The 18,743-nt window shown below is 39.8% G+C and overlaps 1 protein-coding gene across 1 annotated transcript in view; it reads left to right on the top strand.

The window, feature by feature from the left end:
• CUNH20orf194 (chromosome unknown C20orf194 homolog) overlaps nt 1–18,743 on the top strand; it is a 133,200-nt gene that overhangs the window by 34,816 nt on the left and 79,641 nt on the right. The window contains exons 7-10 of the mRNA XM_032419913.1: nt 567–644; nt 9,506–9,604; nt 13,638–13,693; nt 16,956–17,091. Of these exons, the coding sequence (XP_032275804.1) occupies nt 567–644; nt 9,506–9,604; nt 13,638–13,693; nt 16,956–17,091 (369 nt within the window). The remainder of the gene's footprint in view (nt 1–566; nt 645–9,505; nt 9,605–13,637; nt 13,694–16,955; nt 17,092–18,743) is intronic.

The raw sequence follows: 18,743 nt of genomic DNA, 5'->3' as shown, positions 1-18,743 counted from the left end.
GGGGGGGGGGGGCGGTTACCCAGGTGAATCCCAGTGTATTTCCTAAGTTGAGAAGATACAGTAGAGAGTCTGGTGAGAGCAGGGCAGCTAGAGTACCAAAAAGAAAAGTGCCCAGAGAGAACTCCAAAGATCTGCCAAGATTCCCCTACCCTCCCCCCATCCCAGGTATTAGAAAGAGTATCAGTGCATTCATGTGTCAGGTAACTACCAAGGGCAGAGTTAAAAAAAAAAAAAAACAACTGAAAAGTAATCAAGAACAGTGCCTGATACATGCTAAGGGCTGGGAACAGTACCTGTTCCCACCAGTTAGACTGAAAAAACACATAATTCAAAGGGCGTTGAGTAGAGCCCTCAGAAGGGTATTCAAAAGATGTACCAAAGTTTCTGTAAAGATAGCTTCCTTGAATGGGACTGCATTTATTAATATGTATTGGTTCTAATATAATTGATAAAATTTTGATTTATTCTAATCACTGAGTTTTCACCAAAATAGTCATTTATGATACTTTTGGTTGTCATAGTGATATTAACTCATTTATTTATATGTTTTTATCCTTATGTTGCAGTTGCAGGATGTGAGTTTGAGTCTATGGAATGTCTACAGCAAGATGGATCCTATGTCTCTGGAGAGTTTGCTTTCAGAAGTAAGAAGCCAAATTGTATTTAACGTATAAATATTAGAGCCAGCTCAGTTATCCACTAACGGTATTTAACTTGAAGAAATGCAAGATATATTTTTGTTTGAACAGTTTCTTCCCTGATTGTTATCTTGAACTCCTCGGGGGTAGAAGGAGACCTGGAAAAGTGATAGTGCCTCTTTCGCTCTGAGGAAACCTCACCAGAGGCGAGACCAAGGCTGCCTACCAGGGTTGACGTTTCCACCTAAAAACATTCTCTCTGTTGGGCTGGACTTCAGGAAAACAATACAGACGCTGTCTTTTTGCACTCTTTCCCTGAGATGAAATGATTAAAAAGATGGGGTTTGGCTTAAAAGAATCAAGAATTAGAGCAGAGGTTGGCAAACATAGGCTTTGTATGCCGTCCGTCTCTGTTAGAACTATGTTAGAACTACTCAGCGGTACCATTGTAGCCTGAGAGCAACCGTGGACAATGCTTAAATGGATGGGTGTGTCTGTGTGTTCCAAGGAAACTTTATTTACAAAAATATGTGGCCTGCCCACAAGCCATAACTTGTTGACTGCTGGATTAGAGGGTCAGGCATTAATATCTGAACTTGGAAGAAAGTATAAAGTTGGGTGGAGCAATTTCCAGTGAGGAGCAACAGATAAAACTGAGGCTACAGGAACAGATGCTGTGATTAAGCAGCTCAGCAGTGTCTCTCAGTGGCCATGACTAGATATGCATGGAAAAAGAATAGTGTGTAGTCTTTTAATTAAGTTAGTTATGATATTAAAACCCAACAAAAGTAACAAAAATGGAAACTACAGACCAGTCTCACTTGGCAATGTTACTGCCTGTATTTTTTTTTTTTTAAGATTTATTTATTTATTTATTTGAGAGAGTGGAAGTGAGAAACAGAGCACCAGTGGAGGGGAAGAGGGGCAGAGGGAGAGGGAGAAGCAGACTCCTCACTGAGTAGGGACCCCAATACGGGGCTTGATCCCAGGACCCTGGGATCATGATCTGAGCTGAAGGCTGATGCTTAACCGACTGAGCCACCCAGGCGCCCCTTTAGTGCCTGTATTTTAAGTAAAATATTAGCAAGTAGAATCCAGTATCATTTTAGAATATTCTCTGATGAAGTAGAGCTTAATAAGGGTGCAATATTTAGTTTAGTATAAAGAAATCTATTAATGTAATCACTGCACTAATTTTTCTCCTTGGGACCATTTGTGATGACTCCATAGATGCCTAAAAGGCATTTGATAAAATTGAACATCCATTCTGTTTAAACATTTCTAATTAGATAGGAATACAAAAGAAAACTAAACCCTGAACTTTTTGTACTTTGCAAAAACCTAATCATCATCATTATTAATCCATGGCTAATCTAATTATGGAAAAAAGTGAACATGCAGAAATTTATAGCATAAGAATGCAAAAATGATAAAGAAAATTTAACCACAAAGAAAGAAGAGAGATTAAGTAGTTTAGGAGTTTCTACAAGTGTCTAAGACCCATACCCCACTTGCATGCAGTCCCCTGAATGTGAGGATGCTATACGTCACACATGGAGGCTAAACAGAACACTGTATTTTTAAGAACATTGCAAGCATCTCTGGAGTCAGTTAAGAGGGACCACTCAGAAGGACATTTTTAATTGCACCTCAGCCAACAATGACATCTTATAGCTGAAGAAGCAATAGTGGTAATCACCATGGGCTGTAGACCAGGCTCTTCCTCGTTTTCTGACTTCCCATGAGCAAAATCGACTGAAGTTCAGTCCCTACCCTCAAAATATTTTAATTTAGTGATTAACAAATGCACAGATGCGGTGAGACCTAGACCCAGATCAATTACAGATCAGAATTACTTAGATCCCTACTTTAATGGCCTGATAAAAGAAAGGGTACACTTTTCTAGAGGTAAATATTATGTACTTCAGTTTTTCAGTAAAAACTTTAATAACAAAATGTCTGGCATATGATTAAAAAAATTAGTAGAAGATATGAAGCAAGAAAATTTTGTTAAGAAACAGTCAAGGGGCACATGGGTGGCTCAGTCGTTAAGCGTCTGCCTTCAGCTCAGATCATGATCTCAGGGTCCTAGGATCGAGCCCCGCATCGGGCTCCCTGCTCTGCGGGAAGCCTGCTTCTCCCTCTCCCACTCCCCCTGCCTGTGTTCCCTCTCTTGCTGTGTCTGTCTCTGTCAAATAAATAAATAAAATCTTTAAAAAAGAAAGAAAAAAGAAACAGTCAATAGGGAGGCACCTTGCTGGCATAGTTGGTAGAGCTTGCAGCTCTTGATCTCGGGGTTGTGAGTTCAAGCCCCACATTGAGTGTAGAGATTACTTACAAATAAAGTCTCAAAAGAAACAGTCAAGAGGATTAGATCCAGATATTGGAATTAACTAATGGAAAACTTCAAATAACTAATAAAAATGCTAAAGAATTTCAGCAGAGACCTGAAAACTATAAAAAGAACCAAATGGAAATGTTAGAAATGAAAAATACTATGCCTAAAATGAAAAATTTATTAGATTGTCTTAACAGCAGGTTAGATACAAATGAAGAGAAGTTCTGTGAACTTGAAGATAGGTCAAAGGAAGTTTCGAAACTGAAGGACCAAGAAAAAAAGACCAAGGGGAATAAAACAGAGCATCAAGTATCTGCCAAACAATGTCAAATGATCTAACAGAGTATAGTTGGAGTCCCAGAAGGAAAGTAGAGAGAAAATGCAGTAGGAAATCTGAGTTGGTAACGTCCAAGAACTTTCCAAGCTGATGAAATAAATCAATCCACAAATCCATGAAGCTCATTGAACCCCACATAGGATAAAAATTACTATAAACTTGTATAAAAATGACCATAAATTTATGCAGGGATCTCTTGCGGTGAGACTACAAATGTTCTTAATAAAATTCGAATCCAACAACCAAAAGTATTTAAAATGCAATTCTAGTCTTTATTTGTATCTCTAGAAAAATTACTGAAAAGCGAGCAATTTATACCTGTATTACTTTTTAAAAATCTGCCTTATTTTCTTCTCCCTTCTCTGAGCTGTTTCATAGCCTCCAAACTTCTCTAAAACCCTCTTTTCTGTCCACCATCCAAATACTTTTTCTGCTCACATCTCTTTCCCCTTTGCCAAGACTTGTAATCTTAAGCCAAAATTGACATCTAGGCTTTAATTCCCACTGGCCAATCACTGCTGGTGGCTCTCTGATGGCCAGAGAACCTACAGCTCCATGCTTCCTGCTCAGATCTCATGGAGGGAGAGTGCAGACTCCTCTCAGAAGTATATATTTTTGTTTTATTGATAATTTTTTCCATGAACTACCTATAGATGAACTGCACCCATACTCACAGATACACTAAACTACAAGGAGGTGCTACTTTTTCATCTACTAAAATGCTAGAAATTTGTTAAAGGCTGAGAGTAGAGTTGCCAGTTGCCAAAGAGTAAGAGTGAGACCTTCAGTGGAATAGGTGAAATGCCTGTCTGGAGGGAACATTTGGCATCCCTGTCCAGCAATTTCAGTCTAGTAATTTATCTCAAGAAAATAATTAAAGATGCCAGTGAAGGATGTTCACTGAAGAATTGTTTATAAAAACTGTTAATAAAAACTGAAGACAAAGTGAATGTCCAACAGTAGGAATTAGATTAAATAAATCTATTTGGTGGCCCATTATACTGTCATTTAAAATCATGTTTTAGAATTGGATTTGATATAGAAGTTCAAAATATGTTTGGCAAAGTAAAAGGTATTATTTCCATCTTTGTAAAACAATTTGTGTTTCTATGTCTTAGAAACTCCAGTGATAGTCTTTTTTTTTTTTTTTTTTTAAGATTTTTATTTATTTGACAGACAGCGAGAGAGGGAACACAAGCAGGGGGAGTGGGAGAGGGAGAAGCAGGCTTCCCACTGAGCGGGGAGCCCAGTGCGGGACTTGATCCCAGGACCCTGGGGTCATGACCTGACCCGAAGGCAGATGCTTAACGACTGAGCCACCCAGGCACCCCTCCAGTGGTAATCTTATTGGTCATTTATTTTATTTTATTTTCATTTTCCCATTTTTATTGCATTATATAATTCTTAAAAATACTTTTAAATACTGAAATTGATCCTTTTTCTACCCTTGTCAGTCAGTATAGTGCCTTTGGGGCTTTTTGCTTGTTTGTTTTTTGAGAGAGAGAGGGCACAAGTGGGGGTTAGGGGGAGAGGGAGAGGGAGAGAATCTTAAGCAGGCTCCACGCTCAGCGCAGAGCCTGATACAGGGCTTGATCTCACAACCCTGAAATCATGACCTGAGCCGAAATCAAGAATCAGATGCTCAACCAACTGAGCTACCCAGGCACCCCTGCTTGTTGGTTTCTTCAACAAATGCGTAGTTCTTGATCCCTGCTATTTCTTGGATACTGTGCTTATACTAAAGTCACAGAAATAGGTAGACCTGGCCCCTACTCATACTGTTTAATGGGCTTTTAGACCAGTAATAGCGGTATACTTTAGTAACTGCTATATATAGTTGCAGTGGAACATAGAAGGTAAGGAAAATAACTCTGCCTGGAATTGCTCAGGATTGCTTCCCAAAGGAGTCATGTGTGGTGATCAGAGATTTTCCAGAAGAGGAGGGGATATGAACATTCCAGCCACAGGGAAGGAACCTGTCTGAAAGCCCCAGAAATACACAGAAAGCCCCAGAATCATCTCCTTTTGAACATTGAGAGCAACTGCTCAAACATAACTGCTTTCCCCTTGCCTAGTCCTTAAGCCAACTCAGCTTGCCTGTAGTGCCATGGATATGGACTTTGAGCCACCAGAGAGCTGGATACCAGCCTAGGGCCAAGAATTCTGTCTAAAGTTCAGTATCCTTCCCTACCAGCCAAGAACCAAGGCAGACTGGCATGGTTCTTGGGGTTTTCAGACCTTTGCTGCTTATCTGACCTTGATATCTGTCTGGGCTTGTCTTCTGGATTTGGCCTCAAAGAGTCTGTGCAGATAAACTTTCCCTTCTTCATCATCAGATGCAACTGACCAGTTCCACCTACATACACAGTATCTATTTCCACAAGTACACCATTTGTATTAGGGAAAAGTTGGAGAATAGTGTGTCTGGTGGAAAAAGCACAGGCTCTGGGTATCTCTTACCTAGATATATTTCCACTTCTGCTGCTCTTTAGTATTCCATCCTCAAGCAGGTCGCTTTACTCTTCAGTACCTCAGTCTCCTTATCTATAAAGTGGGCATAGAGAAATGCAAGGATGTTAAGATGTTTTAAGACTGTGTATGTGTATATGTGTGTATTTATATGGACATTTCATATATAATGCTAGTTATTTTTAGTATGAGAATTCATCTCATCTTTCATTTCACTCATAGCATGGAACTGAAAGCAGTATTTAATGACTGATTCTACCTTATTCTGTAATTAGTACTGACACATCCTCAGGGAATTTTTTGGAACGGAGTGCCCCATCTTTTTTCCTGTATTCCCCAAAACACACAGACTATCTTGGATCCTGGATCAGGGGCATTGATTGGACCCGATAGCAGCAGGTCAGGATCCCAAACTCAGAAGGTCTGGTTTACTGGGCCATGGCACAGAGGTGGTATGGCAGGGCAGTCTGACCCAGATAATTATAGATTACCAGTTACAAGTATGCACATATTTGTGTGTGTCTGTGTGTATAAGATACATCTGTAAAAATAGAATGAGAATATTTTCCAAAATGTTAATTGATTTTTGTTCTATATTTTCTGAGTTTTCTGTAGTGAATATGTATTACTTGTGCATCTGTTTTTAAAGAGTTTTTATTAAAGACTCAGAAAAGAGCATAAAACTAATATATAGCTTAATGAGTCATTATAAAGCAAAGCAACAGAGTCTTGCCACCCCAGAAGCAATCTGAGTGCTTTTTGCCAAACCCATCACCTCTTTCCTACTCCCCTGAGAATAACACTATCATGAATTCTATGGCAGTGACCCCCTTTTTGCAATTTTTTCATCAAAATTTACTTCCAAAAAAACCTAGTTTAACTTTGCCTGTGTGTGCGCGCACGTGTGTGTGTATGTAGGTTTCTTTTAGTCTATACGTTCCCCCTCCATCTCTTTGTCCCCACCCCTCACTATCTATTTATTAAGGAAACCAGATCATTCATCTTATAGTTGTCCTCATTGGGATTTGTTGATCTCATTCCTATCATGTAGTTTAACATTTTCCCCTGTGTTCTGTATTTTCTTACTATTGGTAGTTGAATCTAGAGTTTTAATCAGTGTTCTGATTGATTTTGGGAGGGAAAACTAGTTCTGAGAGGGTGTACATATATCTAATTGATACTCTTTTTATTTTGTGAACATTGATATGCAACCCTTAGATCTTTAATTCATTAATTAGATTCTTTATTCACCATTGTAAAATGGTAGTATTCCAATTTTGTAATTCCTTTTTCATTTATATTCTCTAAAGAGAAATATTCAACTTACTATTTGGTTATGCAGTGGTAGAGTCCATGTGGGAAAAGCAAGATAATTGAACTCTTGCTTTTATATATCAATTTTAAAAGTAAAGTTGGTTCCCAGCCATTCTCCAAAAGTAACCAATTACTTCTTTTTAATTTGTCTCATTCTGAACTCATAGATTTAAACATATTTGATGTTTCTGTCCATTGGAGCTATCATCTTTACTAATGTTCACATTGTTCCATCTTTGGGCGGTGGCTTACTTCAGGTTGCTCACAAATTGTTTTAACACAATCCTAATAGTCCTTGATAACTTCCTTGCCATATACTATGACAAGATATTCCTGGATTATCTTATACATCTCCTGTTCCAGATCTGGAATCAGTCATTTCTCTAGTAAGTTCTGGTTTCTTTGAGTGGGGAATGGTATTTCAACACAACAGTCTAGGTGCTAGGAATGCTCACTGGTATTGGTTTGGTCATTGTTTCTAGATCTTTTCAGTGGGTAGAGCTAGGAAATTCTCTGTGTGTTTGTCTCTCTCCATATGTGTGTGTGTGTGTATATATATATATATATTCATACATATATGCCTGATTTTTTTATCCCACATTATATATAAAACATATGTAGAAAACAATATCAGCACTTTCACCTACATGATTACTGAAAATAATTTTAGATATGTATACACATACACATCTGTAACTATCTGTAAATAAAATACAGATCATCTGGGCAGCAAGCAGCAGAGCCATTAGTAAGAATGTTGTTTACACTAAGTATTCCCAACAGAAGTCCATTGTGCTTTACGCCTAGGGCCAGAAGTAGAGTCAGTACATGGGTAACACAGAGCCCATAGGTCTGGGTACTTGTGTATAGACTGGGAGAGAATGGAGGAGAGCATAGATCCAGCTAGTCAGTTTTAGTGCAGCAAACAGAATACCTGCTGTGAGCAAGGCACTAGGCCAGTGCCCAGCATACAAACACACTGTGTGAAATGGACAGTAAAGATAACTTATCTGAGTACAGATTATCAGCAACTTCAAAATGAAACAGAGGGATGCCTGGGTGGCTCAGTGAGGCGTCTGCCTTGTGCTCAGGTCATGATCTCAGGGTCCTGGGATCGAGTCCCACATCGGGCTCCTTGCTCAGCAGGGAGCTTGCTTCTCCCTCTGCCTGCCGCTCCTCCTGCTTGTGCTCTCTCTCTCTCTGACAAATAAAATCTTTAAAAATAAATAAATAAGGGGCGCCTGGGTGGCTCAGTCGTTAAGCGTCTGCCTTCAGCTCAGGTCATGGTCCCAGGGTCCTGGGATCAAGCCCCACATCGGGCTCCCTGCTCTGTGGGAAACCTGCTTCTCCCTCTCCCACTCCCCCTGCTTGTGTTCCCTCTCTTGCTGTCTCTCTCTGTCAAATAAAATCTTTAAAAAATAATAAAATAAATTAATTAAATAAATAAATAAGACAAAGATGTTATTTGAGTATCTTAAGCAACTCCTGTGTTTTGGTTAACTGATGTGTTTTGGTTAACTGATGATGTTTTAAAGGAAAGCCAGGAGCACAAAGCAATGTGTGGTGATTGGGAACAGGAATGAATTCAGAGAGGAGGCTGAAAAGCAGCTGGGATGGGGGAGGGAGAGAGGTTGCACAAAGAGGAGAGTCAACTGGGAAGAGCACAGAGTTCTACAATTCTCCCACTGCCACTAGGGGAGGGTGTGAGGGAGGAGAGGCTATGGGCCACCCGGGGCACCACCCAACTTCTAACTAACGTCATCTGACTTGTCTTTAAACAAAGCTTCACTGATGTGACCACCTTTTGTCACTGGGTGTACCATCTTTTAGGTGCCTCATAAATAGGTCCCTCTCTCCAATAAAGATTGCTAACGTAAGGCACTAGGTAGACATTATTATCCTCTTTTTAAATAACTTTATTAGAATATAATTTATATACCATAAAATTTACCCATTTTAAGTGTACAATTCAGTAATTTTTAGTGAAATTTACAGTTGTACAACCATCACCACAATCGAATTTTAGAACATTTTCATCAACCCCCCAGATTCCCTTGTGTTAACTTGTAGTCAATCTCTATTCCTACCTGGCCTATTCAAACCACTAATCTACTTTCTGTCTCTATAGATTTGCCTTTTCTGGATATTTTATATAAATGAAGCATACACCAGGTAGTCATTTATATCTGGCCTCTTTCACTTGTTTTTGAGGTTCATCTATGTGATGACGTGTATCTGTAGGTTTTTGAGGTTCATCTATGTGATAACATGTATTTGTAGTTTGCTATTAACTTTTAAAATATATTTAAATGGTCTGGTATTTTGATATCTGATGCAGTTTCATGATTCTGGTTTTCTAAAGTACCTCTCAGTATGACCAAATGCATTATCCTTTTCATTTTCTTCTAGGATTTGATGGCTTTTGAACATCAGTGGACTAGCTTCTTTGCTAATTTTGATACAGAAATTCCTTTCCTGCTGGAACTTTCTGAATCTCAGGCGGGTGAGGTATGTAAGGAAAGGGTCAAAGAGAAAAAAATTGATTAACTTATTTATTGTTTCTGTTTTAGTTTTGTTAATTTTTTCAGAATACAAAACTACCAATCCTAATATGTTTTGGTTATTATTTTCTTAAGCTTTGTTGTGTGCTGTAAAGAAGTTTTTAGCCCACATGCCAACCTATGAACCTCTATAAAGAAGTTGTTTTTTGTTTTTCTGTGCCAGCTTCTATACAAGAAAGATACTCATTTTAGAGTGTGGTGATACCTCTGTCAGCAAGGAATTCTGGGCACTAGTTAATAGGCCTAGAAATAATTCTCCACATGTGAGTAGCACTCCTTTCCTCAGTCGAACCCCTAGGTAAGCTTTCTTTCCAGGTAAACAATAGTGAAGTTACTAGATTCAGTGTAAGACTCACTCCGTGAGTAAACTAAGGTATCTCAATCAAGAACCAGAGCATAGGACAGTCCCCAAAGTTAGTCAGCTGGGAGGATCAGAAGAGCAATCTTGAGCTTACACTTGAGTCTACCTTGGGCTTGCACTGCCAGTCCTCAGCTCTCCGGTGCTGCACTGACTCCTGACTTTGGAGTTGGTGTTGATCTTTGTTGTCATGCATTTCACCTTTACATGTTGTAAACCCTACTAATACATTGCTATTATTTTTGTTTGAGCAGTCAATTTCCTTTTTTAATTCTCTTTTTAATCTTGTTTTAATCCTTCTTAATCCTTTTTAAAAATAATTAAATAACTTTAAAAATTTTATGTATTTGCGCATGTAGTTACTGTTCTCGATGCTCTTCATTCCTTTGTGTAGATCCAGATTTCCATTTAGTGTGATTTCCTTCTCCCTGAAGAGTGTCCATTAATATTTTTTCATGGTGCAAATCTTCTGATGATGAGTTCTTCCAGCTTTCATATGTCTGAAAAAATATCTTTATTTCACCTTCATTTTTGAAAGACATTTTTGCCATATATAGAATTCTTGATTGACAGTTTTTTCCTTTCAGTACCTGGAAGATGCTGTTCCACTGTCTTCTCCCTTGCATTGTTTGTGATGTTCTCCTATCTTTTTTTTTTTAAGATTTTATTTATTTATTTGACAGAGAGAGAGACAGTGAGAGAGGGAACACAAGCAGGGGGAGTGGGAGAGGGAGAAGCAGGTTTCCCGCTGAGCAGGGAGCCCAATGTGGGACTTGATCCCAGGACCCCAGGATCATGACCCGAGCCGAAGGTAAACACTTAACGACTGAGCCACCCAGGTGCCCCATCTCCTCTTTATCTTTAATGTTCATCTTAGTATTTATTCTTTATCTTTGTTCCTCTGTATGTAGCTAGTCTTTTTTTTTTTTTTTTCCCCTAGCAGCTTTTAAGATTTTCTCTTTTATTACTACTTTTGAGTATTTCTTCATATTTCTTGTGCTTGGCTTTGGTTAAGCTTCTTGGATCTGCAGATTTATAGTTTTCATCAAGTTTGGAAAGTTTTTGGCCATTATTTGTTCAGATATTTTTTCTGTCCACCCTTTTCTCAGAGATTGTAATTACCTCTGTTATTAGGCCACTTGAAGTAGTTCCGCATCTCACTGATGCCCTTTTCAGTTTTCTGGATTCTTTTTTCTTCTCTCATTACTGTGGTTCCAAGAGTGAAAGATAACTCGAAACGGTATATTCTGTGAAACGTATGTCACTCCTTCATTCCTACCACCCCCTTCTCATTCCCTCCCTTTCTTCACCATTTTCTACTTACTCCACTATTAATAGGTAACAAATCTCCTTTCTGATTTACCTTTTTTCTTTTGCACAAATAAGCAGATACATGTGTATTTTCTCTTGTTTCTTTCATTGAAGGGCAAGATACATGAGTCATTTCCACTTTGCTTTTTTCCCTCAACAAGAATATATCCTCGAGGGGTGCCTGGGTGGCTCAGTCATTAAGCATCTGCCTTCTGCTCAGGTCATGATCCCAGGGTCCTGGGATCGAGCCCCGCATCGGGCTCCCTGCTCAACGGGGAGTCTGCTTCTCCCTCTCCTACTCCCCCTGCTTGTGTTCCCTCTCTCACTGTGTCTCTCTCTGTCAAATAAATAAAATCTTAAAAAAAAAAAAAGAATATATCCTCGAACTTTCTCCAAGTCCGTTCATTGAGATTTTCCTCGTCCTTTGTTATGATTCATAGTACTCCATTGTGTGGAGTAAGATCTGTGAACACCAAAACTCCAGTTGATAAACATCCAGAGGATGTAAGTAAACAGTTAATTACCAAAGGGAAATCCAGATGGCCATTGAATATATCTGAAATACTCTACTTCATTAGAAATCAAAGGAATGTATAATAAAACTGCAATGAGATACCACTTTTCTTTTTTTTTTTTTTTAAAGATTTTATTTATTTATTTGACAGAGAGAGAGAGGGAACACAAGCAGGGGGAGTGGGAGAAGGAGAAGCAGGCTTCCCGCTGAGCAGGGAGCCCGATGTGGGGCTCGATCCCAGGACCCTGGGACCATGACCCGAGCCAAAGACAGACGCTTAATGACTGAGCCACCCAGGCACCCCAAGAGATACCATTTTTCACTTATCAACTTGGCAAATATATTTCTAAATGGACATTGAATTGACAGTGTATATGAGGATACCCTGAGACAGGCACACTCATGTATCATAAGTGGAAGTGTATATTGATAAAACTTTTTTTTAAAGATTTTATTTATTTATTTGTCAGAGAGAGTGCACAAGCAGAGGGAGAAGCAGGCTCCCCGCTGATCAAGGAGCCCGATATAGGACTTAATCCCAGAACCCTGGGATCATGACCAGAGCTGAAGGCAGATGCTTAACCATCTGAGCCACCCAGGTGTCCCAGATAAAACTTCTTTGAAAATCAGTTTAGCAATAATTCTGCCTTTTTACTGTGTAATTTCATTTCCAGATCTGCTTTAAGGAAATAATTAGAGCTGCAAATAAAATTTATGAAAAGATGTTTATTACAGTATTATTCATAATGTAAGAGAGTTAGTAGCAATTTCTAAGAATAGAGGACTATTTAATAGGCTTTGGTACAATCATATACTATGGATGTTACATAGAAAAAAAATAGGAAGAAAATATACCAGAATGTTAATAGTTATTAGGGATTGTAAATGGCTTTTATTAAATTCTAAAATAAGCATATATTACTTACATAATCAGGGTGGGGGGAGAACAATAGATGTTATTTAGATGGATTAAAATTGCCCTTTGGAATTTTGAACCCTTTTGACATAGCCCCTGCATCAATTTTAGGTTAGTATTTAGCCTTGTACTCTACACACCAAGGCTGAGAAGTACTTCTGTGGTTTCCTGGGAAACTTCTTTCGGTGTACTTCTAAGTTCTGTGGATTCTTTCTCAATGCTGATTTTAAATTAGTATGTTAGGGGATGACTGGGTGGCTCATTCAGTTGAGCGGCTGCCTTCGGCTCAGGTCATCATTTCAGGGTCCTGGGATCAAGCCCCGCATTGGGCTCCCTGCTCAGCAGTGAGTCTGCTTCTCTCTCTCCCTTTGCCCCTCCCGCTGCTCTTGTGTGTGCTCTCTCTCTCGCTCTCTCAAATAAATAAATAAAATCTTAAACAAATAACTATAAAAATAAATCAGTATGTTAGAATTAATATATATTCCTTTATTAGAAATGTAGAAAAACAAATTTTTAATAGAAGGGAAAAATTCCTACATGATTAGTAACTTGGACCATAGATGATGATTGGTCCAATTTTCTTTCAATAATTAAAAATTATAAAACTTAACAAGAATTTCTTTTCTTTACCTTCCTTTTTCTTTTGCAGCCTTTTGTCTTTATTTCTTTTGCTATTTTTTTGTTTGCTACCTATCCCCAAAATTCATGTTGCTTTCTACCACATATGTCCTTCTGTGTTCTTATAATAATCTATAAACATCTCTCTCTCTCACACACACACACAACACCTACATACGCACATATGTACATATATGAGGGGTTTTTGTGATTGTTTTATAAAATTATGATCTTAATTTATACAATATTGGCTTCTTTTTTAGCCATTCAGAAGTTACTTCAGTCATGGAATGATCTCCAGCCATATAACTGAAAACAGGTAAGTTTCTTGGGGAAGAAAGGTGAATGGTAATAGAGAAAATGGGATTGAACAAGGGGGGTGGTTGTGAGGGAGTATCTAAGTCCAGAAGGTAGAGTCAGGAAAATATAAATTGACTTAGTCATCACAGGGTAAGAAATTCATACCCTGAAAAATTGTCCATTTACTGCTTTTGTATTTATATACATATATATACATATATATATATATTTTTTTTTTTTTTTTTAAGATTTTATTTATTTACTTGAGAGAGAGTGACAGCACACAAGTGGGGGATAGAGGCAGAGGGAGAGTGAGAAGCAGTGCTCCCCACTGAGCAGGAAGCCTGATGTGGGGCCCAATGCGATGCGGGGCTTGATCCCAGGGCGCTGAGAGCATGGCCTGAGCCAAAGGCAGATGCTTGATTGATTGAGCCACCCAGGCACCCCTACACATATATTTTTTTAAAATACAGTTTTATAGTAAACTAGCTTTTAAAAAATTGTACCTTGCTGAAATCTAAAGAATTTTACATTCCATCCCTACCCCCAGGAAAGCTAGGAAGCAGAATGTCCAAGGGCTAAGCAGGAATCAACAGCATCTTGTGGGGAGTCAAAGGGCTCAGACATTAAAAGTCCAGCCCCAGGAAGACAGGGAGCATCAGGGTTGCTGCATTTGTTTTCTTGAGGTGTTTCCTTTAGCACCTCTCTTGTCATGGTAATCGGGAGGGCCCCCCGCCTGGTTGGTTCCCCTGATGGATAGATGAGAGTAGTTCTTTCCTCTCTTTTCTTCCCTAATTCCAATTCAGTCTGAAGTGAGACAAATTGCCAGGGCTGGGATTTAGGGTCATTTACCTTGAATTAAGCTTCAGAAGAAAAATCAGAGTCATGTTTACTTTTAAGAGTCCCTATGTGCCTGAAGCTTAAGGAGGTATTTTTAAGAATAATACAAGAAATGTAAAGAATTTTCCACATGACACACACTAAGGGCAATTTAAGGAAAGGGTAGGGGTAAAGGGAACTGTCTTAATCTGTTCTAGCTGCCGTGACAAAAATACCATAAACTGGGTGGCTTATAAACAAAAAACATTTATTTCCCAAAGTTCTGGAGGCTGGGAAGTCCAAGATCATGGCATTATCCCATCCTATGTCTGATGAGGGCCCACTTCCTCTTGGATAGCAGTCATTTCACTATAACCTTACCTAGCAGAAAGGGCAAGGGATCTCTCAGGAGCCTCTTTTATAAGAGCCTTTTTTATAATCCCATTCATGTGGGATCTGCCCTAATGACTTAATCACCTCCCAAAGGCCCTGCCTCCTAATACCATCACTTTGGGGGTTAGGATTTTAACATATGAGTTCTATGGGGACACAAACATTCAGTCCATAGCAGAAACTATCTTTTAAAAATATCCTTTAGGTAGTATTTGTTGAGAATATATGACATACTAAGCAAGAGATACATGATTAAAAAACCAGTCACGGGGGGTGCCCAGCTGGCTCAGTCAGAAGAGTATTTGACTCTTGATCTCAGGGTCATAGTTTGAGCCCCATGTTGGGCATAGAGATTACTTTAAATAAATAAATAAACAAACAACAGTCATGGTTCTCCACCCTTGTGGAGTGTATAGTGTGGTAGAGAAATAAGACATTAATCAAGCAACCTCACAAAATAATACAGTTACAAACTCTGGTGCCATGAAGGAGAAAAGAACAAGGCATTGTGAAGACCATAGCTGGAGAGCCTGGTCTTCTCTGAGGGGAGATCTGAATGATGAGTAAAGATAATAAGATGAGTGCCTGGTTGGCTCAGTCAGTGAAATGTGCAATTCTTCATCTCAGGATTTTGGGTTCAAACCCACACTGGATGTAGAGATTACTTAAAAATAAATTCTTAAAAAAAAAGATGATTAAGGGAGAAAAGCATCCTGAGATGAGAGCATAAGGAACATAAAAGAAGATGGGTTTGGTGGAATATAAAAGTTGGGGGAGAGTGGCCTTCCATGGAGCCAAAGAAGTTGGCCAGGCCAGACCATGCAAGTCTTTGGCCATGTGAAAGAATTCAGTCCTTCTCCTGAAAATAACATAAAGGCATTAAAGGCTTTCCATGTATGAAAGGTTGTCCTCTCTGAACCGTGGAGAACAGATTATAGGAGAGCAGGAGTGGAAGCAGGGTCACAGTGAGGAAGCATTGCAATCGTCTGGGAAGGAAATGATGGCAACATGGACGAGGCTTGTGACCATGTGGATTGAGGGAAATAGACAAATAGAAGCAAATAGAAGTGAAACTTGGGTGGTTGATGGGATTTAGAAGGTAAGGGGCAGGAGAAGTCAAGGAGGCCTAAGGAAGCGTCTCAGGTCTGGCGCAGTCCCTGGATGGATGATGATGCCATTTATTTACTGCAAGAACTGGAAGGGGAACGGGGATAGATCATGAAAGAGGAGAGGAAAGGCAGACAGCTGAAAGTAAAACCCTGGGAATATTCAGAGGCAGATAGAGGAAGAGAATGGCTGACGGGGGAAACTGAGATGTAACAGCTCTTGCAGGGAGAGGGTGTCAGGTGCTTCTGAAAGACCAAGGAAGGGCAGGTTGAAGCCTATCTATTGGATTTGTTATTTGCTATGTGAAAGTCACTTGGTGACTTTTGCAAGAGTAATTGGAGTGAAATGACTGAGGGGTCAACTGAAGTGGGCTGAGAAGTGAGCAGAAAGTGACAGCAAAAAGCTAAAATAAACAGACAAGTCTAACCAAGAGAGGAGACAAAAGAAAGAGATGCATGCAGGGCAGGTGAGTGTGGTAGTGAGATATTTGCAAACCTACTCTCCTCCTCCCATCCTAAAAGCTAGTCCGGAATGGTTAATGCCTCTGTTGTCTGCCTATAGTCTGAGTATCACAACTGTCATCCTTTAAAATTTCTATTTCTGTTAAAATGCTGTTGTATGAAACTGGAACCTTGCTCCATCTCTGTATCATGGACAGCAGACCTACGGAACTTTCTCCTTAAGAAGTAGAACAAGCTGAAAATATAAACCTGGCTTGAATTTAGTTATGTCCCTAAATGATCCCTGTGGGTCAGTAGGAGGAGTCAGAGACATCTGGCATAACTTCGCAGCAAGCAAGGAGTGTTAGGGGGACTGGATTGACCACTTTGCTCAGACTGCAGGACTGAAAACCCTAAGCAGGACCGAAAACCCACTCTGAAAACCCCAAGGAGCCCACTCACTGGGAAATTGCCCTAGCTAGGACTCTCTTTTCTAATCACATTTTTGGTTTGCCACTCCAGCCCTAATAGGCAGCCATTCGTTCTCTTTGGTAATCACTCCACACGAGAAAATCTGAACGCTGGCAACTTTAACTTCCCTTCTGAAGGGCATCTGGTACGCAGCACTGGTCCCAATGGGAGCTTTGCCAAACACGTGGTGAGTGGCTTGATACCTGGTGCTTAATTGGTTTTATTAAATAGGGAGGAGGGGAGGATAAGGGGAACCTTTCTAGTTTGTGTATTGATTTAATCTTGAAGTTGTTTTGGAGTGAAAGAAGTGATTGCAAACTGTATTTTTATATAAGTACTAGGTGTAATTTGAAAACATCATAGTTAATTTTTAAATATTTGAAGGAAAAAGCTTAAAAAAAAGTATTTTCTCAAACCAAACTCTTTAATTTGTAATAAGTAATATGGTCAGTAGAATAAGAATTTTAAATTAGCTTGCAAATAGACTCATTCCAAGCCTACTAGGTTTGATACGTCTTCACTGTTACATTTCAGGACATAAACTTTGAGGATCACTGTTCTTTTATTGAAGGTGCCAGGGAGAAGACTTTTGCATTTGGTGGTAAATTGTCTGCTACATTCTTTTAAAGGAAACATTAGACTGAAACATGAGACTCTAGTGATTGTAAAAGGCTGTGGAAGTTTAAGTATTTTCAAAATGTTCCTGACAATCAGGAAAGCTAGGGAGGTAGGTACTATTTGCTAGTTTTGATTAGAGAACATGAGACCTAAATCTCTCTGGACTGAATCTCTCATGGACTACATCTCTCTGACTCTAAGCTGGCCAGGAATATAGGGCTACTTGAATGGATGGATATGCTGTCAGGATATTACTACCCTGTAAAGGCCTCATTTTAACCCCCCAGAGCACCCTGGGAATACACAGGAAATGCCAAATGACATGGGGTTCTTTGTGTAATCTTATGTGTTGACTGTATATGTTAAAACTGATTCCTGCTTCTGGGAAGATGGAGTAGACATACTTTTTCCAATTCCTTCTACTGAGTACAACTAAAAACCCTGGACATTATATGTAAAACAAACATGGGAAGACTCTGGAAGGTAGAAGAAGGCAGGCTGGCTGAGGAGCTTAGGACCAAAGGGACAAAATGGCACTGAGTTTTCTGGGGTTCCTTTTTGCCTGTATATCCCAGACTGGATACTGGAGAAGCTGACAACGCAGAAATGCCAATAGGCACAGATATGAAAAGCCTGCTGTCTCTGGCAGAAGGACTAGGAAGGGGACAGCCTAGCAAGACAGAAAACTTTTAGACAACAGCTATTCTACTGCAGCCAAACCCCTCAGAAAAAAACTGCCTCTCCATCCACCCCTACTAATAAGGGCTGAGTGAAGAGCCTGGGGTCTACCTTGCCTTTGCCATTGCCTTACCCTGACCCCTGCTAGGATTAATGTTAGAGAAGGCCCACTAGGGAGCCATGACTTTCATCCCCACTGGGCCCCAGTGAACCCTCCTTCCCCCTGCAGTATCGATGGAAAATACAGGGGAGCCTGGACGTCCACCCCTACCCAGCAGTAACAAGGTGTTCTTCCTTGGGGTAGTATAATTGGAGTCTAGTGGAGTCAGGACTTTCACCACCACTCAGCCATAACAAGGCTGCCCCCTACCCATAGTGTCAGTCACTCTCCCAAGCCATGGTGGCATCAGTGGAAGCAGACTGGGGAATCTGAACTCCTGTTCTTGCCCAGCAGTAACAAGGAGCACGTGCATGCGTGCATACACACACACACACACACACACACACTCACACTGGGTGTCAGTAGAGGCTGTGTGGGAACAA

Source organism: Phoca vitulina, unplaced genomic scaffold (assembly GCF_004348235.1).
Source record: "Phoca vitulina isolate PV1807 unplaced genomic scaffold, GSC_HSeal_1.0 scaffold22, whole genome shotgun sequence".
Taxonomy (NCBI): Eukaryota; Metazoa; Chordata; class Mammalia; order Carnivora; family Phocidae; genus Phoca; species Phoca vitulina.
The sequence above is the reverse complement of the archived record's forward strand: the minus strand, read 5'-3'. Positions and strand labels throughout refer to the sequence as shown.